The 22,466-nt window shown below is 38.8% G+C and overlaps 1 protein-coding gene across 1 annotated transcript; it reads right to left on the bottom strand.

Annotated features, from left to right (window-relative positions):
* Window positions 1-18,883: 18,883 nt before the first annotated feature.
* Window positions 18,884-22,263, bottom strand: LOC145813830 (receptor-like protein 14). The gene is made up of 3 exons (XM_082909947.1): window positions 22,156-22,263; window positions 21,939-22,004; window positions 18,884-19,491 (listed from the first exon to the last, which is right to left on the bottom strand). Exons 1-3 carry the CDS (start codon window positions 22,202-22,204, stop codon window positions 19,268-19,270), a joined length of 339 nt encoding a protein of 112 aa, XP_082766073.1. The 5' UTR covers window positions 22,205-22,263; the 3' UTR covers window positions 18,884-19,267.
* Window positions 22,264-22,466: the final 203 nt, after the last annotated feature.

Raw genomic sequence — 22,466 nt, 5'->3', positions numbered from 1 at the left:
CCCGGGGGGCAGAGGCTGCGGCTACCCTCTTTTTCTCTTTTGCCATCTTTTCTTTTAAATCAAATTAGAAATTTTGTAATAATTTTATTTATTTATTATTTTGGGACTGTAATATTCATTTGGACCCTCTGAGTGAGGGTAAACATGTAATAAGTGTGGGTGAGTGTGTGTATGTCTTCCAATCCCCATTTCTTTCTTCCCTTTTATTTACCTGCTTATGATGGTAGATTAGGGCATTTTTTGAAATTAGCATACCTTATGCTGTGCATGCGTACACTCATGCATGTGTATTACATGCATTTAGGCTCGGTACATCATGCTAACTGCATTCGCACTTTCAAATTCCAAAATTGAATACATGGATCAATTGGTTGCATCTCATATGCCATGTTTAGGTAAACCGAGCCTATCTAAATTACATCTTGTATGTGTTGCATTAGGCAAATTAACATGAACTAGGACATGCATACTTACTAACTAGTTTATTGTTTTGGCACGGAGTACAATGTAAGTAGTTATGCTTTAGCATCCAGCATGCGTGTGAGTGTTGCCATGATAGTATGCTTGCCATGCGGCTAAGTGCTTACATGAGATAAATTGCTTGAATGCCTGCGGATGGAGGTCAAATTGCTTAAATTGGGATAATGCATTAAAAACTGTGAATTTTAAGCCCACTTGAGGGTGGCAAAACCGGCATTTTAGCCTACTTGCGAGTAGCGAACCAATTTCAAAACAAACATGAAATGTATTTGTTCCAATTTGGGCGTTTTGGTCTATACTTGTTTGCTGCGCGCACAACATAGTAATTCTAAGCTAATAATTGGTTTAGGAACACATGATGTTTTCAAAATTGGATATCACGGTTAGTAGAGGCCGGTCTTCGGACCGGGCGAAAGGGGGCGCTCATAGCTGACCTTCCCCGATCGTACCCAAGCTCCCGAGCCGAGACAAACTCCGGTGATGACGGACATGTGGCCTTCGGCACCGAGTCAGGGTTTCCTAAATTTTCCCATTTTAAAAATATTTAGGTGGCGACTCTGTATCTGGTAAAACAGTCCATGTTTGGCACTACTTTTCAAAAATCTGTTCTCTCAAACGATTTGCCAGATTTGGACTCTTTGGTTCAGATTAAGAACCGCGACAACAAAATCGCGACTCCGAACCGTAGCGGCGTTCCCCCTCGCGGACCTGTTACAGCAGTGTGTGAGCATTTTTTTGAGTTTACACAGATATCAAGTGGGTGTGCTCACAGTGAACTACGCATATGGTGTATCAGTGTGTTTGGGTTATTCATTTGAAAAAACAAAATCGACTATCAAAGATACACGATCTACTCAGCAGAAAATAAAAGAGGGAAAGATTGTACCTTAGCAACGCCGTAGGAAAGGTGTGACTCTGGCTCACGTAACAAGAGGTCCAATGGCGCCCCTCATGTGTTGCTCCTGAACTGGCGGATGCTATCAGGAGGCAGTGCGTGTATCGCCGGCCGGTATGTCGCCGGGTCGAACGGTCGAACGCTCAATGGCAAGAGCTCGACCTCAGGGTCCATATCCATCTCTGAGGGAGTCCCACCTCGTGGAATGTCATCTGCCATCTCGAGAAGGGTCCAGAAATGGTCGAGGGTATGGAAAATGGGTGAAAATGCGAAAAGTCAACCCAAAAGTCAACCCCGAGGGATGAAAAATTGGAGAAAAAGATCAGAGTGTGGAAAAGGCACGAAGATTGAGGTAAACTCAGGGAAAAGAAACCCCAAGTGGTGGAAATCGAGAAGGAGACACTGAAATTGTGTTTCGTTCGGTTCAAAGTGTTTGGAACAATGAGACCTTCGCAAATCTGACAATGCGGGAGGCTCGAAAACAAGAGAAAAACTCGGATCGAAGGGAGGAAAATCACCTAGAGAGAGAGGGGAATTATTTTCGATCTTGAGGAAGTGAGGAAATAGGGTTTGAGGCCCTATGTTTAAAGACCCGAGGTGAACGGACAAAATAGCCCCGAAATTGACATTTTTGGCCGATAGGCCAAATTGTTAGCCGATCGGCTAAATAGTTGGCCGATGATCTCATTTTTTGGCCGATGGCCTCCCCTTGTGGTTGATGCACCTCTAATGCCCTTGTTTGGGTTAGTTATGTTGATTGGTACCCTTATCTCTCAAGATAGGGCAAGAAAGTACACTTTTGAAACTTAACTGGCCTTCACGTTGACCTCGAATCGTGTCTTCCGTCTGCGGCACTTGATACGTCCGTGGTGTATCCTTTTTCTTATCTTTTTGTATATTGTAAGATTTAAGCATTGCTTCGAATACCTTGCATTGCAATGCTTTGTCATGTTTGTAATAAGTGCGCTTGTTATACATCATTTCTCATTGCATTGTTATGCACTTTTCATGTACGTTGTTATGTACTTTTCACATGCGTTGTTGTGCACTTTTCACTCGCGTTGCTACGCATCTCTTCGCCTGCATTGCACATGCACGCATTTATTTCATATTGGGATGATATCTTGACGTAACGTTCAACATGTGTTATTACCGTATTATACCTGTTCAATTTCTTTCTTGTGTAGGCACGATATTGTATGTACGGTTCATTTGAGGCTGGTGCAACCAAACGGTACTGTTTGTGCGGTCCATTCAGAGGAATTCCAAGTGAGACCTTTCCTATCCTTTGAGTTTGTTTTGTTTCAGCTAGAAACACCCCGGCGTGCTCGGTGTGATACGTTGAGTGTTGCTCTTTCCTTCTCCTGCGTGTGATATGCTGAGAATTGTCCTTTCCTTCTCATGCGTGTGATACGCTGAGAATTGTCCCTCTATCCTTCTCTTGCGTGTGATATGCCGAGAATTGCCGCTCATTCCTTCTCTTGCGTGTGATATGCTAAGAATTGGTGTTCCCTTTCCTCTCTTGCATGATGCGCTGAGAGCTGCTTCTTCCTTCTCTTGCATGTGATACGCTAAGAATTGGTGTTCCCTTTCCTTTATTGCGTGATGCACTGAGCGATGCTTCTTCCTTCTCCTACGTGTCATACGCCAAGAATTGTTGTTCCTTTCCTTCTCTTGTGTGTGATACGCCGAGAATTTTTCTTTTCCTTCTCTTGCGTGTGATACACCGAGAATTGTCGCTCCTTCCTACTCTTGCGTGTGATACGCTGAGAATTGGTGTTCCCTTTCGTCTCCTGCGTGATGCGCTGAGAGATGCTTCTTCCTTCTCTTGTGTGTGATACACTGAGAATTGTTGTTCCTTTCCTTCTCTTGTGTGTGATACGCCAAGAATTGTTCCTTTCCTTCTCTTGCATGTGATACGCTGAGAATTGTCGCACCATCCTTCTCTTGCGTGTGATACGCTGAGAATTGGTGTTCCCTTTCCTCTCTTGTGTGATGCGCTGAGAGATGCTTCTTTTTTCTCTTGTGTGTGATACGCTGAGAATTGTTCCTTTCCTTCTCTTGCGTGTGACACGCTGAGAATTGTTCCTTTCCTTCTCCTGCATATGATACGCTAAGAATTGTCACTCCTTCCTTCTCTTGCGTGTGATACGCTGAGAATTGGTGTTCCCTTTCCTCTCTTGCGTGATGCGCTGAGAGATGCTTCTTCCTTCTCTTGCGTGTGATACGCTGAGAATTGTTCTTTTCCTTCTCCTGCGTGTGATACGCTAAGAATTGTCACTCTTTCCTTCTCTTGTGTGTGATACGCTGAGAATGGTCACCCTTCCCTTCTCTTACGTGTGATACATTAAGAGATGTTGTGTTTGAGACTCCGGGTGTCCTCGGTAGTCGCTTTTAGTCTTCTCCGTGTGAGGCGCAGTGAGAATTGCATAATTTTCTTATATCTTTTCTTCTTGAAATGTAGTTTGATTCTTATTTGCTTACTTAAACTGTTGCATGTTACGCTTCTTTACAGCTCTCTTTGCATGATCATAAGTTATGTTAGACATCGTGCACGTCCTTTGCATCTTGCCCTTGCCAGCGGGCACATATCTTTGTTATCTTGTATGCTTGTCTAAGTCTTCGGCCTCGTCAAAAATGGGTCGTCTCTGGGCTTTGACATTCACTCCTGTCATCTTATGACTTTCGAGTTCTGTCAAAGAGGGGCAACTGTAGACACCCCATTTTTGATTGTCCTCAAGACTTGGACGTCATCGTTTGAACACTTGATGGTCATCCATGCTCGTGCTCGTTTTGAGTTCTCGAAGGTCTCGGCTGCGCGTCTTTCCTTAAGATCTCTCGACTTGACTGTTTTGTGCTTGGTGTGGACCAAGGACTTGTGGTTTTGCTTGTGAGGGAAGGGAGGTGGCTTGTTGGCCATCCCTACAACCCATCGGCCAAGGCATGATGCCATCGGCCTTGTTTCCTCGTTATCGGCAAAAAGTGTTGGCCGATCGGCACTCTTTTTACTTGATCAACACTTTTTTTGGTCGATCGGCCATATTTTCTTGTCGAGGCCTTTCCATATGCTTTTTGCAGACAATTTGTGCCAGCTGTGACAGCTGGTATGCACAATTCTCATCCTCCATACACATGTATGAAGGGATTTGCTTCAAGACTCAAGCTTGTTCAACAAGCTTGAGAATTGAAATTCTATAAAAAGGGAGCTCCTCCTCCCTTTCCAGAGGTTCCGAAAATTGAGATACAAAGTTCTATATATCTCTCTCTCTACATTTGACCTCGCTCTCTTGTTTTACCTTTGTTTGTGCTCATAAGTGTAGAATCTTCATACCATTACACACAAACACCTAGCAATACACCATCCTTTTGTTGTTGAGGTACTAGGGAGTTGGTTTTGGTGTTCTTGGGTGGGTTTGAACTCAGAAAAGTTGCTGGAGTTGTGTTCTTGAAGGTGTTCTTCAAGGGTGAGTACGCTACCTTTTAATTCTCCATTTTGGCTTAAGCTTTTAGACCTACTTGCATATTGTTTTAAGCTTAACTCTAAGCTACAAAAATTTTTGATTTTTTATGCTTGTTATGGTTGCTTGAGGTCACTTTTTGGTTGGGGGTGGTCTACCCCCTCTTAGGCCTTGTTTGGCCTTATTTTGTGCCTTTCTTTTTAGGCTTTGGAACCATCTTGTTTTGACCTTCTCACCACTGAGTCTTGAATAGGAGAGGGACACCCCCCTCTCCGTGTGTCTCATTTGCTAGTATAAATGGCTGATATTGGTAGCATGTTTTCTTAGCATGTTTTGGCTTCATTTCAGTAAGCATTTGGTGTTATTTTTCCATGGTATGCCTCTGTCTAAAGTTGATTTAGTAGCCTCTTGCATGCACCATGCACTTGTAGTGTAATCCTCTCCATTGCCTTAACGTGCACCTTGCATTTAGACCATCATTCTTGCATGTTTTGGCTCAACTTAAAGAAGCTTTTTAGTCATGTTTTACCATGCTCTAGCTCTGATTTGCATTGTCTTGGTCATGTATGCATTGTTTTGTATAGCCTTGGTTCAATCTAGCTTGTTGGCTTTAAGTGTTCAAGTCTATTAGCATGCATTGCTTAGATCATTTTCATGATTTGGCATCATTTCATATGTGATTTCAGTCCATATAGAGTGGTCATACACTTGCACTTATCACTGCTTTAATGCTTTAAAGAGTTGGTGTTTTATGCCTCATGAACGGATCATTGTGCATGCCTCCATGCTTAGGCTTTTGGGATGCCATCTCAGTGGTTTTTTGGGCTTGTTTTGACATGCCATAACTCTGATATTTATTGGTTAAGACATGCCATGTTTGGTTGTGATAGGTGTAGTGTAACACCCCCTTGTTAGCCTTACATGCTTCATGCCTTTGGTGTCTTGTTTTAGCTTGTGTGGGCTAGGTTCAAGCTTGTTTTTGGTCTTGTATTGACCTACCTTGGGGCTATTTTGGTTTCCCTTGGCCCCTTGGGGCTTGCTTTGTGTGGCCATGGTGCAAGTCCCTTGGTTAGGTTTAAGCTTTGAACATCCTAGCATGTTATGCTTGACGTATTTGTGTGATTTGGCATTATTCCTAACATCATTTTAGAGCTTATAATGTTGTTGCACTCCCACTTTTGTCACCCTTTGAGTGCCTCTAAGGGTTGGGTTCTTTTTTCCTAGCTTATGGACCAATATGCGAGCATGCTTGTTTCGCCTTTTGGTGCATTGGTTTTGGTGTTTTGGCCACTAATTTGGGCGTGGCTGAGGTCTGCCCATTTTGGTTTAAGCCCATATTTTCATGTTGTTGCATGCTTGCTAGTTTGCATGTTGTTGCATGTTTGTCCATTGTTGTATGCCATGCATGTTTGTATATTAGGTTGCATGTTGTTGTATGCATGCTAGGTTACATTTTGTCACGTGCTTGCTTAGGTTGCATTGCATTTGGCATGCTTGTTACCTTAGCCTTGTGTGCATGCTTGAGTCCTATTGCATTCAGCATGCTTAGGTTGCATAGCATTGCATTTCCATGTTGCATTGTATTTGGCATACATGCATTGCATTGTGTTTGGTTTAGGGTGTCAAACCAAACACGAGGAACGAGGGACGTTTCGTACTCGAAGTGATGAAACGTGCTTCAATCCTCGGTCGCCGGCACTCTTGATCCAACATGATAGAGTATGAGGCATATGTGTGCTTTGGTGCATTCATTTCATATTGATTTGCACACTTGGCTCCTTTGGCCATCATGCATTGGAATGCATGATTGGTGGGCCGAGAGTCGAGCATTACACTCCTTTGAACCTTAAACATGATAAGGGGTGTAATTGCAAATATTTTCTTGCAAATGTATTGCCATGCCTCTGTTTGTCCTCTGCTTCAGCAACAGGAGCAATTTGACAAGAAGAGATGGCCGATCGGCTACATAGTGTGCCGATTGGCTACAAATGGTTGGCCGATAGCATCAAAAGTGACCGATGGCCATTATCCACTGGCCGATGGCCACCCTTATTGGCCGATGACCTCTCAGAGTGTCCATGAGGCAGTTCAGAAGCCTCACAGAGGTCAGCACAGTTTTCAGAGAGGCACAGAGCAGTGTAAACAGAGGCAACATGGGGCATGGCAATGGATTTCTGAGAGAAGCCGACCAAGCGCACATGCATCCCTCGCCACGAGGCCGTTCAGTGTTTTAATAGCTTAGAATAGTTATTTGCTTCAATTTGGTTATGGAATAATTAATTAGCTTGTTAGTTAGCTAATTAGTTGGCTTGTATCATTTATTCGGACCCTCCGTCGAGAGGGAAAATTTTGTAATAAGTGTGCGTGTGTGTGTGCATGTCTTCAAACCCCCAATTCTTTCTCCCTTTTACTTACCCACTTTCAGTGGTTAGATTAGGGCATGTTTCGATTAGCATCCTTATGCTTCACATGTTTGCATCCATTCATTCGTATTGCATGCACCAGGCTCGGCGCATCATACAAACTGCATCGTATTTCAATTCCAAGTTGAATACATGTATCAGTTGTTGCATTTCACATGCCATCTTAGAATAGCCAAGTCTATTTCTAGTTGCATTTTGCATGCGTTGCATTAGCCATCTTAGCATGAACTAGGATCTTGCATGATTTATAACTAGTTCTTTGTTTTGGCTCGGAGTACACGGTAAGTGTTTATGCTTTAGCATCCTTGCATGAGTGTGAGTGTTGCCATAACAACATGCTTACCATGAGGCTAATTGCTTAAATGATATAACTGCCTGAATGCCTGTGGGTACAGGTTGGATTATTTGAATTGGAACAATTCATCAAAATGTGAGTTTTTAAGCCCACTTGAGAGTGACAAAATCATGTTTTCTAAGCCCACCCGAGGGTGGCAAACCCACATCTTAGCCTACTTGCGAGTAGCACCTTCAAACCATTTTCAAACGAACATGAGATGTTTTGTTCCAACTTAGGCAATCTAGTCTATAGTTGTGTGTTGTGCGCATGACATAGTAATTCTAGCTAATAAACCGGAATAAGAATGCATGTGTTTTTCAAAAAACAAGATATCATGTTAGTAAAGGCCGATCTTTGATCGGGCGAGCGGGGGTGCTCAATGCATGACCTTCCCCTCCCGTACCCAAGTTCCCGAGCCGAGGCCTCTGTGGTGATGACGGACACATGGCCTTTGGCACGAGTCAGGGTTTCCTAAATTTCTCAAAATAAAACATTTAGGTGGCGACTCTGTATGTGGCAAAGCAGTCCATGTTTGGCACTTCTTTATAAAAATCAGTTTTCCAAAATGATTTGTCGGATTTGGGCACTTTGGTGATTTTTCAGTCTCGCATTGCACTTTGCGAGGTTAGATTCAGAACCGTGACATTGAGTCCGAACTGTAGTAGTCCAAGGAACAAAATGAATTTTTGCGCCAATTTCGCGCGCGGAGCCCGGCACGTTCGAGCACGTCTACATGTAGTCAGTCTTCAATTTCTGATCCTTCTCATAGGAAATACTTGGCTATTGCTGCTCTCATTGAACCACATTTTATGGCAGCACAAGCTGCTAGTATTGTGACCATGAAGGTAAAATATGGAGATGATTATATTAAATTTTAGTTCCCTGTGTTGTCGGGAATGGTAGAGTTTCAACAAGAAGTGGCAAAGAGGTTGAACTTAAAGGTTGGAATGGAACTTACATTGTCAAGTATCAAGATGATGACAATGATTGGATTTTAATAGCTTGCGATGAAGACCTACAGGATTATAATTGTAATTCGAGATCACTAGAGAGGAATACAGTCACAATGTTACTTCAGCCAATTAGTAATTGCTCACCTTAAATTTCTCTTGAGTAATCCATCTATCTCTTTAGTTGCATGTGGAATTCCCTAATTTACTAGTTTTTTGGTGTACAATTTATTAAAGAATTTCTACTTATTAAAAAGAAAAAAAAATTCAAGGTTGATCTCTTATATGTTTGTTACAAGTTTGTGTCAATTTTTAAATTTTTTTTTTTTATATTATCTGGGCATTGGATGTCTCTACAAATTTAATATATGGTTACATAATTTTGGTACAATACATTTGATCTACTTTGATAGGCACACACCCATTTACACCAATTGAGGAAGTTGTGAAGTTTATATTTTCACTCTCTCTGTGGTTGCGTGTTTGGCAGTGTAAATGGGTGTGCCTGTGTTTTCTTAGTTGTGATTGCAGGAAATCCTAACCAAAAGGTGATGATGGACACTACATGTGTGTTTCTGGTCATATATGTTGCGTTTTTTTGGATCAATAAGTAGGAGTATTTACAATATGCTGAGAATTCTAACTATACAATCATAGTCTAACAGATATATAGGCCCAACAAAGAGCCCTATAATGAGGAAGAAACAGACAACGTAACAAAACCCCATTATAAGGGAGAAATTATCAATCTTCGTATTTAGTAAGGATTGACCTTCACTTCCTATAAACAAATGTACAGAGGTGGCCAACTGATTTAGTCCTGTTAGTTGGTCATACATGTTGCTTGAAGGAGTTCAAATATGACAAAAGTAGGATGAAGTAACCATGTTGTTCTGTATCTATTAATGAATTGATTGAGGTTTGATTGAAGCTGGATTTTGGTATGAAATGGATGGATACAGCCTTTCTTTTGGGTGTGGGTGGGGGTAGGGCTTAATAAAAAAAAAAAGGCTTGGGTTTGAGGTTTGAAAATAGTTATGTTTTTTAGATCAATGTGGGTTTTAGTCTTTTAGAATGCCTGATTGTAATTGCTAATTGTGTACAACAATGTTGAAAATCATAATAGAAAAGAAAGATTAAAACAAGAAAAGAAGAAAAAAAGTAAGGAAACCTTAGATTATCCTCACCCAAAAGAAATCAGTGTGAGTCTCATTACGAAGAGAGCAAAATTTGTTAGAATTATTATTAATCAAATTTGTTAAACTATCATTTGCTTGCTTGTGTGAAAGCATATAAATTTTCCTTATAAACCATTTATGGCTGAAGTAATTCCAGATAAGGACTATATGAAACCCATAACCAAACACCTGATTAACCTTGACTCAAGATGAAAACATTATTAGTGAACTAATCCTTGAAACACCTATTATAGCCTCTTGCTGTTGATCTTCTGTTTTAATCTTTGTAATTACTGTGGTAGGAACTCAGTGGCTTCATAGTATGGTTGAAGTTAATGGGTATGAAGAACTTAGTGGTACATGCTCTGAGGAATGTACTGTAATTGAGTGAGTTACTGAATCTCTAATTGAGTATTTCAATGAAAAAGCATGATTTTGCGTCAATGAAAAGTAATATTGATATTAATTATATTAATAATAATCTATATCTAACCACCTATAAATTCTTGTCCTTGCCATAGCTAAATGTTACGATGTAAAGATTAGGTCAACCAGCTAATTACCTTGTGTTTAAAACGTAAAACCTGTTATCTTGTTCAAATCACATGCGAAAGTTTGTTATGAGCCATACTTCCTTGTGAAGCATATAGCATGGGGAAGTAATAATATTTTTAATGTTCAGCTTGACACGATGTGGGCTCACCTTTTTCCACGCCCCCCGCTATTTGGAAAGGGGTTGAAAAGAAGGCCTCACAGTTTGGACTCCTGCGGTTCTAAATCTAGTCTCACAAGTGCAATGTGAAACTGATAAACACCAAAGAGTCCAATCCGGCAAATCTTTTTGGAAATTGATTTTAATTCAAATAACTCCAAAATTGGACTGCTTTGCCAGATACAAAGTTGCCACCTAAATACTTTGTTTTTGGAAAAATTTAGGAAACCCTGACTCGTGCCAAAGGCCACGTGTCCGTCATCACCAAAGTTGCCTCGGCTCGGGAACTTAGGTACGAGAGGGGAAGGTCCTGAAATGAGTACCACTGCTCACCCGATCAAAGATCGGCCTCTGCTAATCACGATATGTTCTTTAATAAACCTTATGTGTTCTTAATCCGGTTATTAACTAACTTTACTAAGTGACGCACACAAGTAGGTATAGACTAAAATTGTAAGATTTGGAATAACTCAACTCATGTTTGTTTGCGAAAATGGCTTGAATTTACCACCCTCAAGTTGGCTTAAAAGATGCAAATTTGCCATCTCAAGTGGGCTTAAAACATGATTCACCACAACAAAGGTGGGCTTAAAACTCACATTCATTGAATTGTTACAATTCAAACAACAAAGCCTTCATCCACAGGCATTCATGCAGTTAATCATTTAAGCACATAGCTTGATGGCAAGCATGCTACATATAGCAATATGGCAATCACACTCATGCAAGTATGCTAAAGCATAAAGCTTACCGAGTACTCCAAGCCAAAACAAAAACTAGTTAGAAAAATGCATGATCCTAACCATACAAGATGCCTAATGCAACACATGCGATAATGCAATTAATAGGCTGGGCTACTAATATGGCATTTGCAACACTTTGACAGCATGCTTTGAAACACGTATTCAAAGAAGTGTAGAAATTACGATGCAGTTTGAATGATGTGCCGAGCCTCGGCGCATGCAAGACAAATGAATGGATGCAAACATGTAAGCATAAGGTATGCTAATTGAAAATGTCTCTAATCTAACCATCAAAAGCGATTAAATAAAAGGGAGAAAGCCGCAGGATTGGAAGACATACACACACGCACACACACTTATTGTAACAATACACCCTCACGAAGGAGGGTCCGAATGAATAAGCTAACTAACTAGCTACGCTAATTAAGCAAAGCTAATTATTACAACAATTGAAATGAATCGACTAACTTATGCTAAGCTAATTCATTACAACAATTGAAACAAATTAACTAACTTTTTCTAAGCTAATTAATTACAACAAATCGGAATTGAATAACTCACTAACTAATTAAGTACAACAGTTGAATTAACTAGCTACTCTAAGCTAACTAAAGTAATCAAAAGGCCTCGAGGGTGAGGGACGCATGCATGCTTGGTTGGCTTCCCCCTGAAAATCCACCGCCTTGCCATCGGACACCTCTGTCTGTTGTTTGACCACTGAAAATTGTGCCAACTTCCAGAACACCTCTGATCCCTTTCAGGAGCACACTGAGCAACTTTCATTGATGGCCAGTCGGCTGATACAGGTGGCTGGTTGGCCACTACTTTCCTTGACTTCCCTTTTTTGCTGCAACAGAGGGCAAACAGAGGCAAAACAGTGTATTCTCAAGGAGTGTGTGTACTATTACCCTACTTATCATCTCAAAATCTTAGAGGAGTGGCACACTTGGATCAAAAACCATCAACCAAGCATTTTCAATGCATGATGGCTAAGGAACCAAGGAGTACAATTTCATTGTAAGTAAAAACAAAACTCAAGACCATCACCTCATCATGTGTGATCAAAGGCAATGGAGACCATGGAGATTGGCTCATTTCATCACTTTGAGTATGAAATGCTCCAATCTTCTTTGTATCCAATATAATGTCTGATTGAACACATGCAATGTAACACAATATGCTTATCTTGCTCAAGTTTTACTTTGTTCATTTTGTTTACCCATTTTAACTTACCAATCCATTCTTTAATTGATGAAGTCCAAGGTGAGTGTCTGTAGACACCCCATTTTTGACCGTCCTCAAGACTTGCACGTCATCGTTTGAACACTAGATGATCACTCATGTTTGTGTTCGTCTTGAGTTCTCGGAGGTTTCAGCTACGCGCCTTGCCTCAAGACCTCTCAACTAGTTTGTTCTGTGTTTGGTTTTGCACCAAACACTTGTTGTTTTGCTTTTGAGGGTGGGAGTTGGCCATCCCCACACCTCACCGGCCATGGCCTGAGGCCACCGGCCCTGTTTTCTTGCTACCGGCCAAAAGTGTTGGCCGGTCGGCAATGTTTTTGGTCTGCCGGCCATTGTTTTGATCAATCGGCCACTTTTCCTGGTCGAGACCTTTTCTTGAGGGAGCTTGACCCTTTTGAACCTTTGCTTTAGCTTCTTCAGGAAGCTTGAACCTTTTTGAACCCTTGTTTTAGCTTCTTGAGGAAGCTTGAACCTTTTTTAGCTTCTCCAAAAAGCTTGACCCTTTTGCTCCATGCTTCCAACTGAAGCTTGAACCTTTCTTAGCTTCTTGAGGAAGCTTGACCCCTTTGCTCTAGCTTCCTCAAGAAGCTTGACCCTTTTTGCTTTAGCTTCTAAGAGAAGCTTGGCCCCTTTGCTCCAAGCTTCTAAGAGAAGCTTGGACCTTTGTTCCTCTATAAAAGAGGGCCTCTCCTTCCATTTCAAGGGTTGAAAAATCTAATATATAAAATATATATATATCACTCTCTCTCTATATCTCCCTCTCTCTACATTTGTGCGGGTTAGAGTGTTCCAAAGTGAGTTTTTGTTCTTGTTCTTGCACTAGAACACCTAGGAGTACACTACTCTTTGGTTACTGAGGTGATAAGGAGTTGTTTGAGGGGTTTTTGAGCTGGTTTTGATCCAAAGAGGCTGCTAGTTTGGTGTTCTTGGAAGTGGTCTTCAAGGGTAACTCCTTTTCCTTCTTTTATTCCCCGTTTTTGTACACACTTTTAGCCTATCTTGCATATTGATTTAAGCTTAGCTATAAACTGAAAAAAGTTTTGTATTTACATGATTTTGAAGTTTGTTTAAGATAACTTTTGTGTTTGGGGTTGTTTACCCCCTGTTAGGCCTTGTTTGGCCTCATTTTTGTGCCATTTTTGTGAGCTTCGGGACCACCATGCATTGGCCTTCTCACCACTGAAATTCAGAGGGATTCCAGTGGTGTGGATAGTGTTTTGAGGTCCTAAGAAGGAGAGGGCCTTATTGTCTAGTTTGTTGGCATTTTTGGCCTTACAAAGGAGCCCTTATTTGCACACTTCTTGAGCTCGGTTCAGGTCTTTTTCAGTGAATTTTGGGGCCTACATAACCCCTTTCCATAGTTGGTTTTTCCATGTTTAATGTTCATCTTGCATGTGTAGAACAACCCCTTGCATGGCCTTCCAAAGGAGCACCTCATTCTAACATGTGTTGGCTCTATTTTAGTGGGTATTTGGTGTTATTTAGGCATGCTTTACCTCTATTTTAGGTTGGTTTGTTGACCTCTTGCATGCACCATACACTTGCCTTGCATTCCTCTATTTTGCCTAGAAAGGCATCTTGCATTTGGACCACCATGCTTACATGTTTTGACTTAGCTTTGTGAAGTTTTTAGTCATGTTTTAACATGTTTAAGTTCTGTTTGGTGTCGATTTGGTCATGCTTGCCATGCTTTGTATAGCTTCTTTGCATTTTAGCTTGTTAGCTTCGGGTCTGTAAGTCATTATCATGCTTCATTTAGGCTATTTCAGTGATTTGGTATCACTTCCCATGCCATTTCATTCCATGTTCCAGGGCCACACACTTGCATTTATCATCCATTCCATGCTTGGGATAGTTTGTGTGTTATGCCTTAAGAATAGACCATTGCATGCGCCTCCATGATTTGATCTTTGGAAGACCTTCTCATTGGGTTTTGGGGCTTATTTTTGATGTGTTTTAACTCTGATTTTATTTGCCAAAATCATGCCATGTTTGGTTGTAAGAAGTGTAGTGCATTTCCCCTTTTAGGCCTTGTATGCGTCTTGTTTTGTACTTGCCTTTGTAGCATGTTTTGGCCTCATTCCATGCATGTTCAAGCCTTGTTTTGGCCTCCCTTGGGACTGTTTTGGATCACCTTAGCCCTTTGGGGCTTGGTCGACATGGCCATGGTTCAAGTCACGTGGCTTGCTTTGAGCTTTAAGTCCATTAACATGCTTTGATTGTCTTGATTAGTTGATTTGGCATCATCTTTCATGTAACTTCAGAGCTCAGTATGCTTGCCATTTGTCCATAATAGTCTCTTTTAAATGTGTTTAAAAGTTGCTTCTTTTATGCCTTAGATGATAGGCCTTTGTGCATGCATGCTTGTATGTATGTTTCCATGCTTTTGTTGCATCCCATTGGCCACTGATTTTGGCATGCTTGAGAGCTACCCATGTTAGTGTAAGTCCATCTCACCATGTTGTTGCATGCTTGTTTCATTTTGCATGTTGTTGCATGCTATACATGTGCACATGTTTAGGCTGTATGCCTATTGCATATTGCATGTTAACATGCTCATGTTGCATTAGATTTGTTGCACACTTGAGTTATTTCCATGCTTGCTTGCTTGCCTAGGTTGTATTGCATTCTGTGTGCATCTCTTGCCTCTTGATCAATCATGATAGAGGTTGGAGGCCTCTTATTTGTCTTGTGTGCATTTCATTTGACATTGAAATTGCACACTTGGCCACTTTGGCCATCATTCATCGAAACGCGTGATTGATGGCCCGAGGGTCGAGGACCACACTCCTTTGAGTTCATAACATGATAAGGACGGTGTTTGTGCATCTATTGCTTTGTAAATGCTTTGCCATGCTCTGTCTGTTCTCTGCTGCTGTCAAACAGGATTCTGCAGAAAGAGTGGCCGGTCGGCCATCATCAGTACCATCCAGCTATCCATATTTGGCCGAGAGCTTCATTTGTGGTCGATGACCACTTTTTCCATGGCTGGTGACCATTTCTCTTGGCTGGTAGGGAGTGTTCCAGAACCAACTTTTGGACTTGTGCAATTTTCAGAGGCATAAAACAGTGCAAACAGAGGCAGCATCAGTATGGCGTTGGATTTCCGAGCGAAGCCGAGTGTGCATGCATGCACCCCCCTCCCCGAGGCTGTTTTACTGCTTTCAGTAGCTTAATTAATTTGTTTAATTAGTTAAGTGGTTATGTAAATAATTAATTAGCTTGTTAGTTAGTTAATTTGTGTTATTCTTTTGGACCCTTCGAGAGAGGGCAATGTTGTAATAAGTGTGCGTGTGTGTGATGCATGTCTTCCAACCCCACGTCTTTCTCCCTTTTACTTACCTACTTTGATGGTTAGTTCTAGGTCATGTTTTGATTAGCATACTTATGCTCGCATGTTTGCATCCATTCATCTGTCTTGCATGCACCGGGCCCAGCGCATCATTCTAACTACATTGTATTTCACTTCCAATTTGAAGACATGTATCAAGTTGCATTTCACATGACATCTTAGAATAGCCGACCCTATTTCTAGCTACATTTTGCATGTGTTACATTAGCCATCTTAACATGAACTAGGATCATGCATTTGATTACTAACTAGTTTCTGTTTTAGCTTGGAGTACTAGGTAAGCATTTGTGCTTTAGTATCCTTGCATGTGTGTGAGTGTTGCCATGATAGCATGCTTACCATGAGGCTATCTGCATAGTTGATTAGCTGTCTGAATGCCTGTGGGTGAAGGTTGGGTTGCTTGAATTGGAATAATTCATCGAAACCCGTATTTTAGCCTACTTGCAAGTAGCAAATTTCAATCCATTTTCAAAACAAACGGATATGCAATGCATTGTTCCAAATTAGGGAAACTAGTCTATACTTGTATGCTGTGCGCATCACATAGTAAGGATGCATAATGTTTTCAAAACTAGATATCATGGTTAGTAGAGGCCGATCTTTGATCGGGCGACCGGGGGTGCTCATATCTGACATTCCCTAATCGTACCCAAGTTCCTGAGCCGAGGCAACTTTGGTGATGATAGACACGTGGCCTTAGGCAAACGAGTCGGTGTTTCCTAAATTCTCCCATAAAAAATATTTAGGAGGTGACTCTGTATCTGGCAAAGCAGTCCATGCTTGACACTTCTTTATAAAAAATCTATTTTTCAAAATAATTTGCCGGATTTGGACTCTTTGGTGATTTATCAATCTCACATTGCACATTGTGAGATCAGATTAAGAACCGTGACAATTTGACTCCGAACTGTAGTGAGCCCAAATGAACAAAACGGGATTCCCTCCCGAGACGTTCGGGGACGTCTACAGTTTCTGGCGACTCTGCTGGGGACTTAGAGAACTTGACTCGAACTCATGATATCTTGTTTTGACTTCACTTATGTGTTTCTTTGCATTGCATGTGCATTGGTGCGCCTATGTCACAGTGTTTGCCGTCTGCTATTCCTGAACGGTTTGCCGGAGGCTCACTTTGAGAAGCGTGTCATAAGGTTGACCGGTTACGGGCTCTGCCACAACGGGAACACAAACCCCGATTGTAAACCATCAGTCGTGTCCAAGTCTTAAGGGCGGTCAAAAATGGGGTGTCAACAGTAACCTAGGTGAAGAGACTCGTTAATTAGATTGAGATAAAGAAAATAGAGATAAATATAATTTGATGTTGTGACCTGTATTCTATGGGCACCTCAGTTAGTAGCTCAATTTCAAATGAAAATGTAATGTTAAAAAAATTTAAGGACAGTGATGCCATTGATGGCAGTAATAGATTCCAGAAAGATATATTTGACAAAGAAGAACTATAAGTTCACACAAAATTGCTAGTTGTAAGACTTAATTTTTCCAACTATTTTAAGTGTTCTCAACACTCAAATGGAACTAAAAAAAATTAACTTAAGTAGCATGAATTTGAGAAATAAAAAATACACATACCTTGGTTAGAAAGTGGTCCTTCCATTTGATTGAACACTAAGGATAGAAACTTAAGGGATGGGAGAGCACCCAAAATTCTGAAGGCATCCTTGTCAAAATGATTACCACTTAGATCCAGATGTCTCATCTTGCTCAAATTAGACAGTAGTTTAGAATCTGAGCATATGACCATGATCAAATGTCATTAAAAGTCAACCCCAAAGAACCATAAGTGAAAATGACCAACTTATTGCTTTCACAGGTAATTAGGTACTTTGTAAAAAGACTTTCACTCTGATTCACAATTGTAGAGAATATATATATATATATATATAGTGGTATATATGGAATTAGCACACACACACACACCCCTTATTTCACCAAAAACAATAATTAGGTAAACTGCAAACCGCTAGCTATGTCATTTTAATTAAAGAATCAATACACTTCCATTTGTTTCTACTCATGGGGAATTACCTGCTATGTATAAAACTAGACAATGTAGACAATTTCTTTCATAAGCAACATCTAACGTATTCAATTATATTTTCAATTTGAAATCAATAGGTAAGTTGAACCAGTTAAAAAGATAATATATAATAAATAATAAACAAAATGAAACAAAAGAAGTTGTAGAGCTAGAAGTACTAACAACTATTTCCCGGCCTTTTATTTCCTTTTCTTTTGTTTTGCTTTCTCTTTTTGGGCTTTTCTGTTATTTATTTAAATATTTGAAAATCAAGAGCACAATCATTGAATGGCACCATCATTATTTTACACATAATTGCACGGTAGAAATCTATGATTTTGAATGCTACTATCAAGGAAAGTGTCAGCTATCTAAATACAAAGTTATAACATCAGATTTCTATATATTGTTGATTTCAAGTAGACATTAAAATGTTCTTCTGAAGCTCAATGAATAACCCAACACTCTAAAATCCATGCATTGTCCAATGCCTTTGTCAAATCCTCTTCGCTTTAATTGATTCATGGCCTTTCTCTTTATGTGAACTTGTTGGAAATTGTCTCAAGTTCCTATCTTTAGGTGTTGGTTTTTCTTTTATGAAGTATTCTTGCGGCAATAATTTCATAATCTTTGCAATAATAATTTGGTCTAAAAGAGGCTTAGAGTTAAAATTTTGAGCATGCCCAAGGTTTTAATACGAGGGTTGAGGGGCTCTCCTCTCATGGCAGAGCATGTTTCTTTTGAGAGTAATAGAGTTGATTCTCTAAAGAAGAATGAGTAGTGCTGCTTGAGCAGAATATTTAAGCAAAAATTGCAAACTGACTCCAAATGGAAATTTTCTATTAAAAAAGCAAGTTAAAGGGTTATGCCTTGGTATCATATCTATTAAGTTGTGGTTTGTAAGTAGTATTATTTTGTTTGGGTATTTTGCTAGTACAGTCAATTTGGTGGGTAAAGAAGGTAACCCACATAATTATGTTTTCTGCTTATTTTTTATGCTTAATAATTTTTTTATGCTATCTTTTCCTGCTAATTCAACAAAACCTTGTAGTACAACATATACCAATGGCTAAAACTCTAATGGCTCAACATTATTTTAGTTGGGCTACTGAGCTAACAAAAACAACCAGATGGGGGTGCCTGTAAACATGCTGTAATATTTCTAGATGGGTAGATCAATATTTAAGAAGTTGGTTGCAAATAAACAGATATACTTTTGACCCATTGCTATAAGCTATAGTTGTGCCATTAATCATGGTATTTAGTGCTTGTGTCTCCATAGCAGGTGGTTTAAACATGAACTCATACATATAAAAAGAGAATTTATTGATAGTTCTATTCAACTGAATCTAGGAAGTTCTAAGTCATACCTTGCATTGTTAGGGAGCTAAGCTCATTAGAGCTTAAATCCAACGTCTCCAAATTTTTCAACACCGTTAATTTTGCATTGAAACAGTTCTTGTTAAGATATGAATAAGATGAGGATGGATAATATATTCTCTTTGGGAGTTCTCATAAAGATAGACATGCCTCGGGCAGGAAAGGGATCTCCTAAGTTGTTGCCTTGAAGAGAAAGGTTTTTGAGAGATATCAATGAACTCAAACATAGAATGACGCTCTTGTTGGACCTGTTTCCTCGAAGATATAACGTCTCTAGATTTTCCAATCTCGATAAGTTCTCACAACCTGCAGTAAATTTTTAAAAATTAACAACTTTTGCTTCATATTTTTGTAACTTCCAAGAAATTGATAATGTTCATTATATTATAAGTTAATGAAACATTGAATCGATCAATCTTTCATTGGAGCTATGAGAATGATATTTAATAAACCACTACGAAAATTCATTATGTTTTTAGTTACCATTTACATATATAATTTTCATTTGGTTATTTCATTCCCATATTGAAGGAAACAGAATAGAGAGAGACTAAAAAAGGGCAACCTAATACACGGGCTCCTGCTAAAACAGGGTATGGGGAGGGGAGAAATTGCTATGACAAAAGACGGGGAGAATTTATAAGACCTCATCTTGCTAATATTGCTATATGATTGTAATAAGGTATTATTATTATTATTTTGATCGATTCATATATGATATTACAATGAAACCTAATGAAATACAATGATAATAATAAAAATTAAATACAGCACACAATTAGTACAAAAAAACTCTCAAAGAGGGAGAGAGAAACCCCAACAAATATACGGGGAACAATACCCTCACATAGGTTAGAAAATTCGAATCACTGACCTCATAGTATAGAGGTTTTGGTCAAACGGGATACATGATTGAAATTATTTTGTGATACACCCAATTCCTCATTCACTGTATTGGGATTTCAATTCATAAATTGGAGAATTTAAGTGGAATGCTATCTCTACTTACCAGCTGAGATTGCCAGCATCAATTTTAATAAAGAGTAATCAACAATCACGCTCTATTTAACATTGCAATTCTATTTCTTTTTTAAAAGGGCTACAATATTTATGGTTATCTATAATATGTTTGTGACTAGTGAGGCAATTTGGTTAGTTGATGCACTATGTATTGAAAAGTACGGATACGGACATGAGACATGAATACAGCGTGATATAGACATACATACATAACAATATTAAAAAAATCTCAACATACGAAGTGGAAGAACACGACAACTAATGAGCATATATTTTATAAGCATACCTCAAAAGGACAAATAGATACTGCTTCTTCTTTTACTTTATTTATTTATTTTTTTCTTTAACAGTGAAAGCATTGACTTTGTTTTGTTTAGTTTTTCAAAGCTGCTTTCGAATTTTTTATTTTTCAAGTTTTCTTAATTTTTTTATTTTATATATTTAGTTCAAATATTTTTACTTCTTAGATGCACTTAAAAAGTAATATATTTTTAAAGAAAAACTAAAAAAAAATCACCAAAGAAAAGAAAAAACACACAAAAATGTCCATATTTTTTTTAATTTTTTGTGAAGTTTCTTCAAATTTCTTCACAAATATTTGGAAAAGGATATGTACCCCGAAAAAGAAATATGTAATTTATCCTCAAAGTGATTGAACTTGGTATTATGTGGGCCACCCTTAGAATGAATGTGATCTATTTTTTAGATACTTTTATGGATACTTTTTTATGGGTACCTAACATTGTTGTAAATATTTTACCTTTTACGTGTATCTAAAAATTAAAAAAAAAAATTGACACAAATTTAAAGAAATTCACTGAAGCCAAAATATAAGAAAAATAAAATTACTAAAACTAGTTTTTGAGTTTGAAAACTAAACAGATGAATTATGTTTTATTATATCAAAATAGTCATAAATCATTTTTTACATTCTTTCTACATATTAAAAAAGAAGTGTCAATAAACAAATCCTAACCTAAAAAGGCTATTCATAGGTAAATCGGAAGTTTTGGGCTCTACAATTCTTAAAGTGTAATGTCAAAGGCTTCATGAAAATTATCCACCTTTAGATTAGTTTGTGATGTTTTATTGTATGTTATGCAATTACATATCCAATGGTGGAGAATCTTTATGAAGCTTTTAATGATATTTCTTTCATGAAACCTAGCATTACTCATTCTTAAAATTCAAAAGTTAAAGAATGAGAGATTAATAAGAATTCACAATTTTTTTTCCAATTAAATCCCAAATTTATTTTTTCAAACTTACAATACTGTGTTCTAAGAAATAGATGTGAGTCCCCCAAATATTTATAATAGAACTCCAATACATGTTGGGGAGCATTTGAAGAATGTCGGAATTCAATACGGACAAATGCCTATTTAGAAGTGTCTAAGCTTCATAGAGTATGTATCTTTATAAATTGAGCTATCTGATTCAGAATTATGAGAATTAGTTCAATTGCATCAAGATCGAGGTCAAAAGAGAACTTCAAGACCTGCAATATCAGTTTCCACAAGATTGTGAAACATTTACTCATTCTTCCTTCTAGATTATATTTGTTGTTCTTCTTTCTAGGCAATATGAGCCAAATCAGTGATTAAAATGCAATAGGATGGGAAGATAGTCCATTATTGTTAGTGCATGAAATACTACAGAGGTTATATGGTTTTCCTGCTCTGTTTGTTGAAAACTTGAAGCAAGCATGTAATTTCAAGAAGGCTAGGTTTTACCTTGGATGTCATTAAATTGAATAAAACTTAGATCCAACCTTTCCAGGTTCCCAAGATAAGCTAATTCTGCACAAAGAAACAACAAAGTGATGAGTTTGCAACATAGTAATACCAAGATTAGTAAAAATAATTATGTAATTGTAATTATGATTACCAGTTCCGAACTTCCTGTACAAATAAGAAACAATCATGAATTTTCAGACACAATTGAAGTTACCTTGAGGTGGAAATAATCCCCCAATGTTATTTGCACGGAGATTAAGCATCTTAAGGGATCTAAGCGCACTCAAAGATGGCAGAATGCTATCATCAAAGTCGTTCCATTTAAGATGCCGACAGCTTTTCAAAACCTGCATGAAAATTTTGATAAAATAAATCATTGACACTTCGATTCAACAAAGCATTAGTTCCAAGGATCCAAATACCACGAGATTGGTGTTGAATAAATTTTTCTTACCCAAGTAATTCCTATATATTATATCCTTGATTACACACAATGCAATGATTAATTGATCAACCAACATTGTA

Source organism: Camellia sinensis, chromosome 15 (assembly GCF_055761805.1).
Source record: "Camellia sinensis isolate YWXY chromosome 15, ASM5576180v1, whole genome shotgun sequence".
Lineage (NCBI taxonomy): Eukaryota > Viridiplantae > Streptophyta > Magnoliopsida > Ericales > Theaceae > Camellia > Camellia sinensis.
The sequence above is the reverse complement of the archived record's forward strand: the minus strand, read 5'-3'. Positions and strand labels throughout refer to the sequence as shown.

Excerpts from the sequence above, each read along its gene's own strand:
- LOC145813830 (XM_082909947.1), bottom strand. The coding sequence starts at position 22,204 with ATGCTTAATCTCCGTGCAAATAACATTGGGGGATTATTTCCACCTCAA. Across the intron at positions 22,005-22,155 it reads GGGATTATTTCCACCTCAAG|AATTAGCTTATCTTGGGAAC; the intron begins GTAACTTCAATT and ends TTCTTTGTGCAG. Across the intron at positions 19,492-21,938 it reads TCAATTTAATGACATCCAAG|GTTGTGAGAACTTATCGAGA; the intron begins GTAAAACCTAGC and ends AATTTACTGCAG.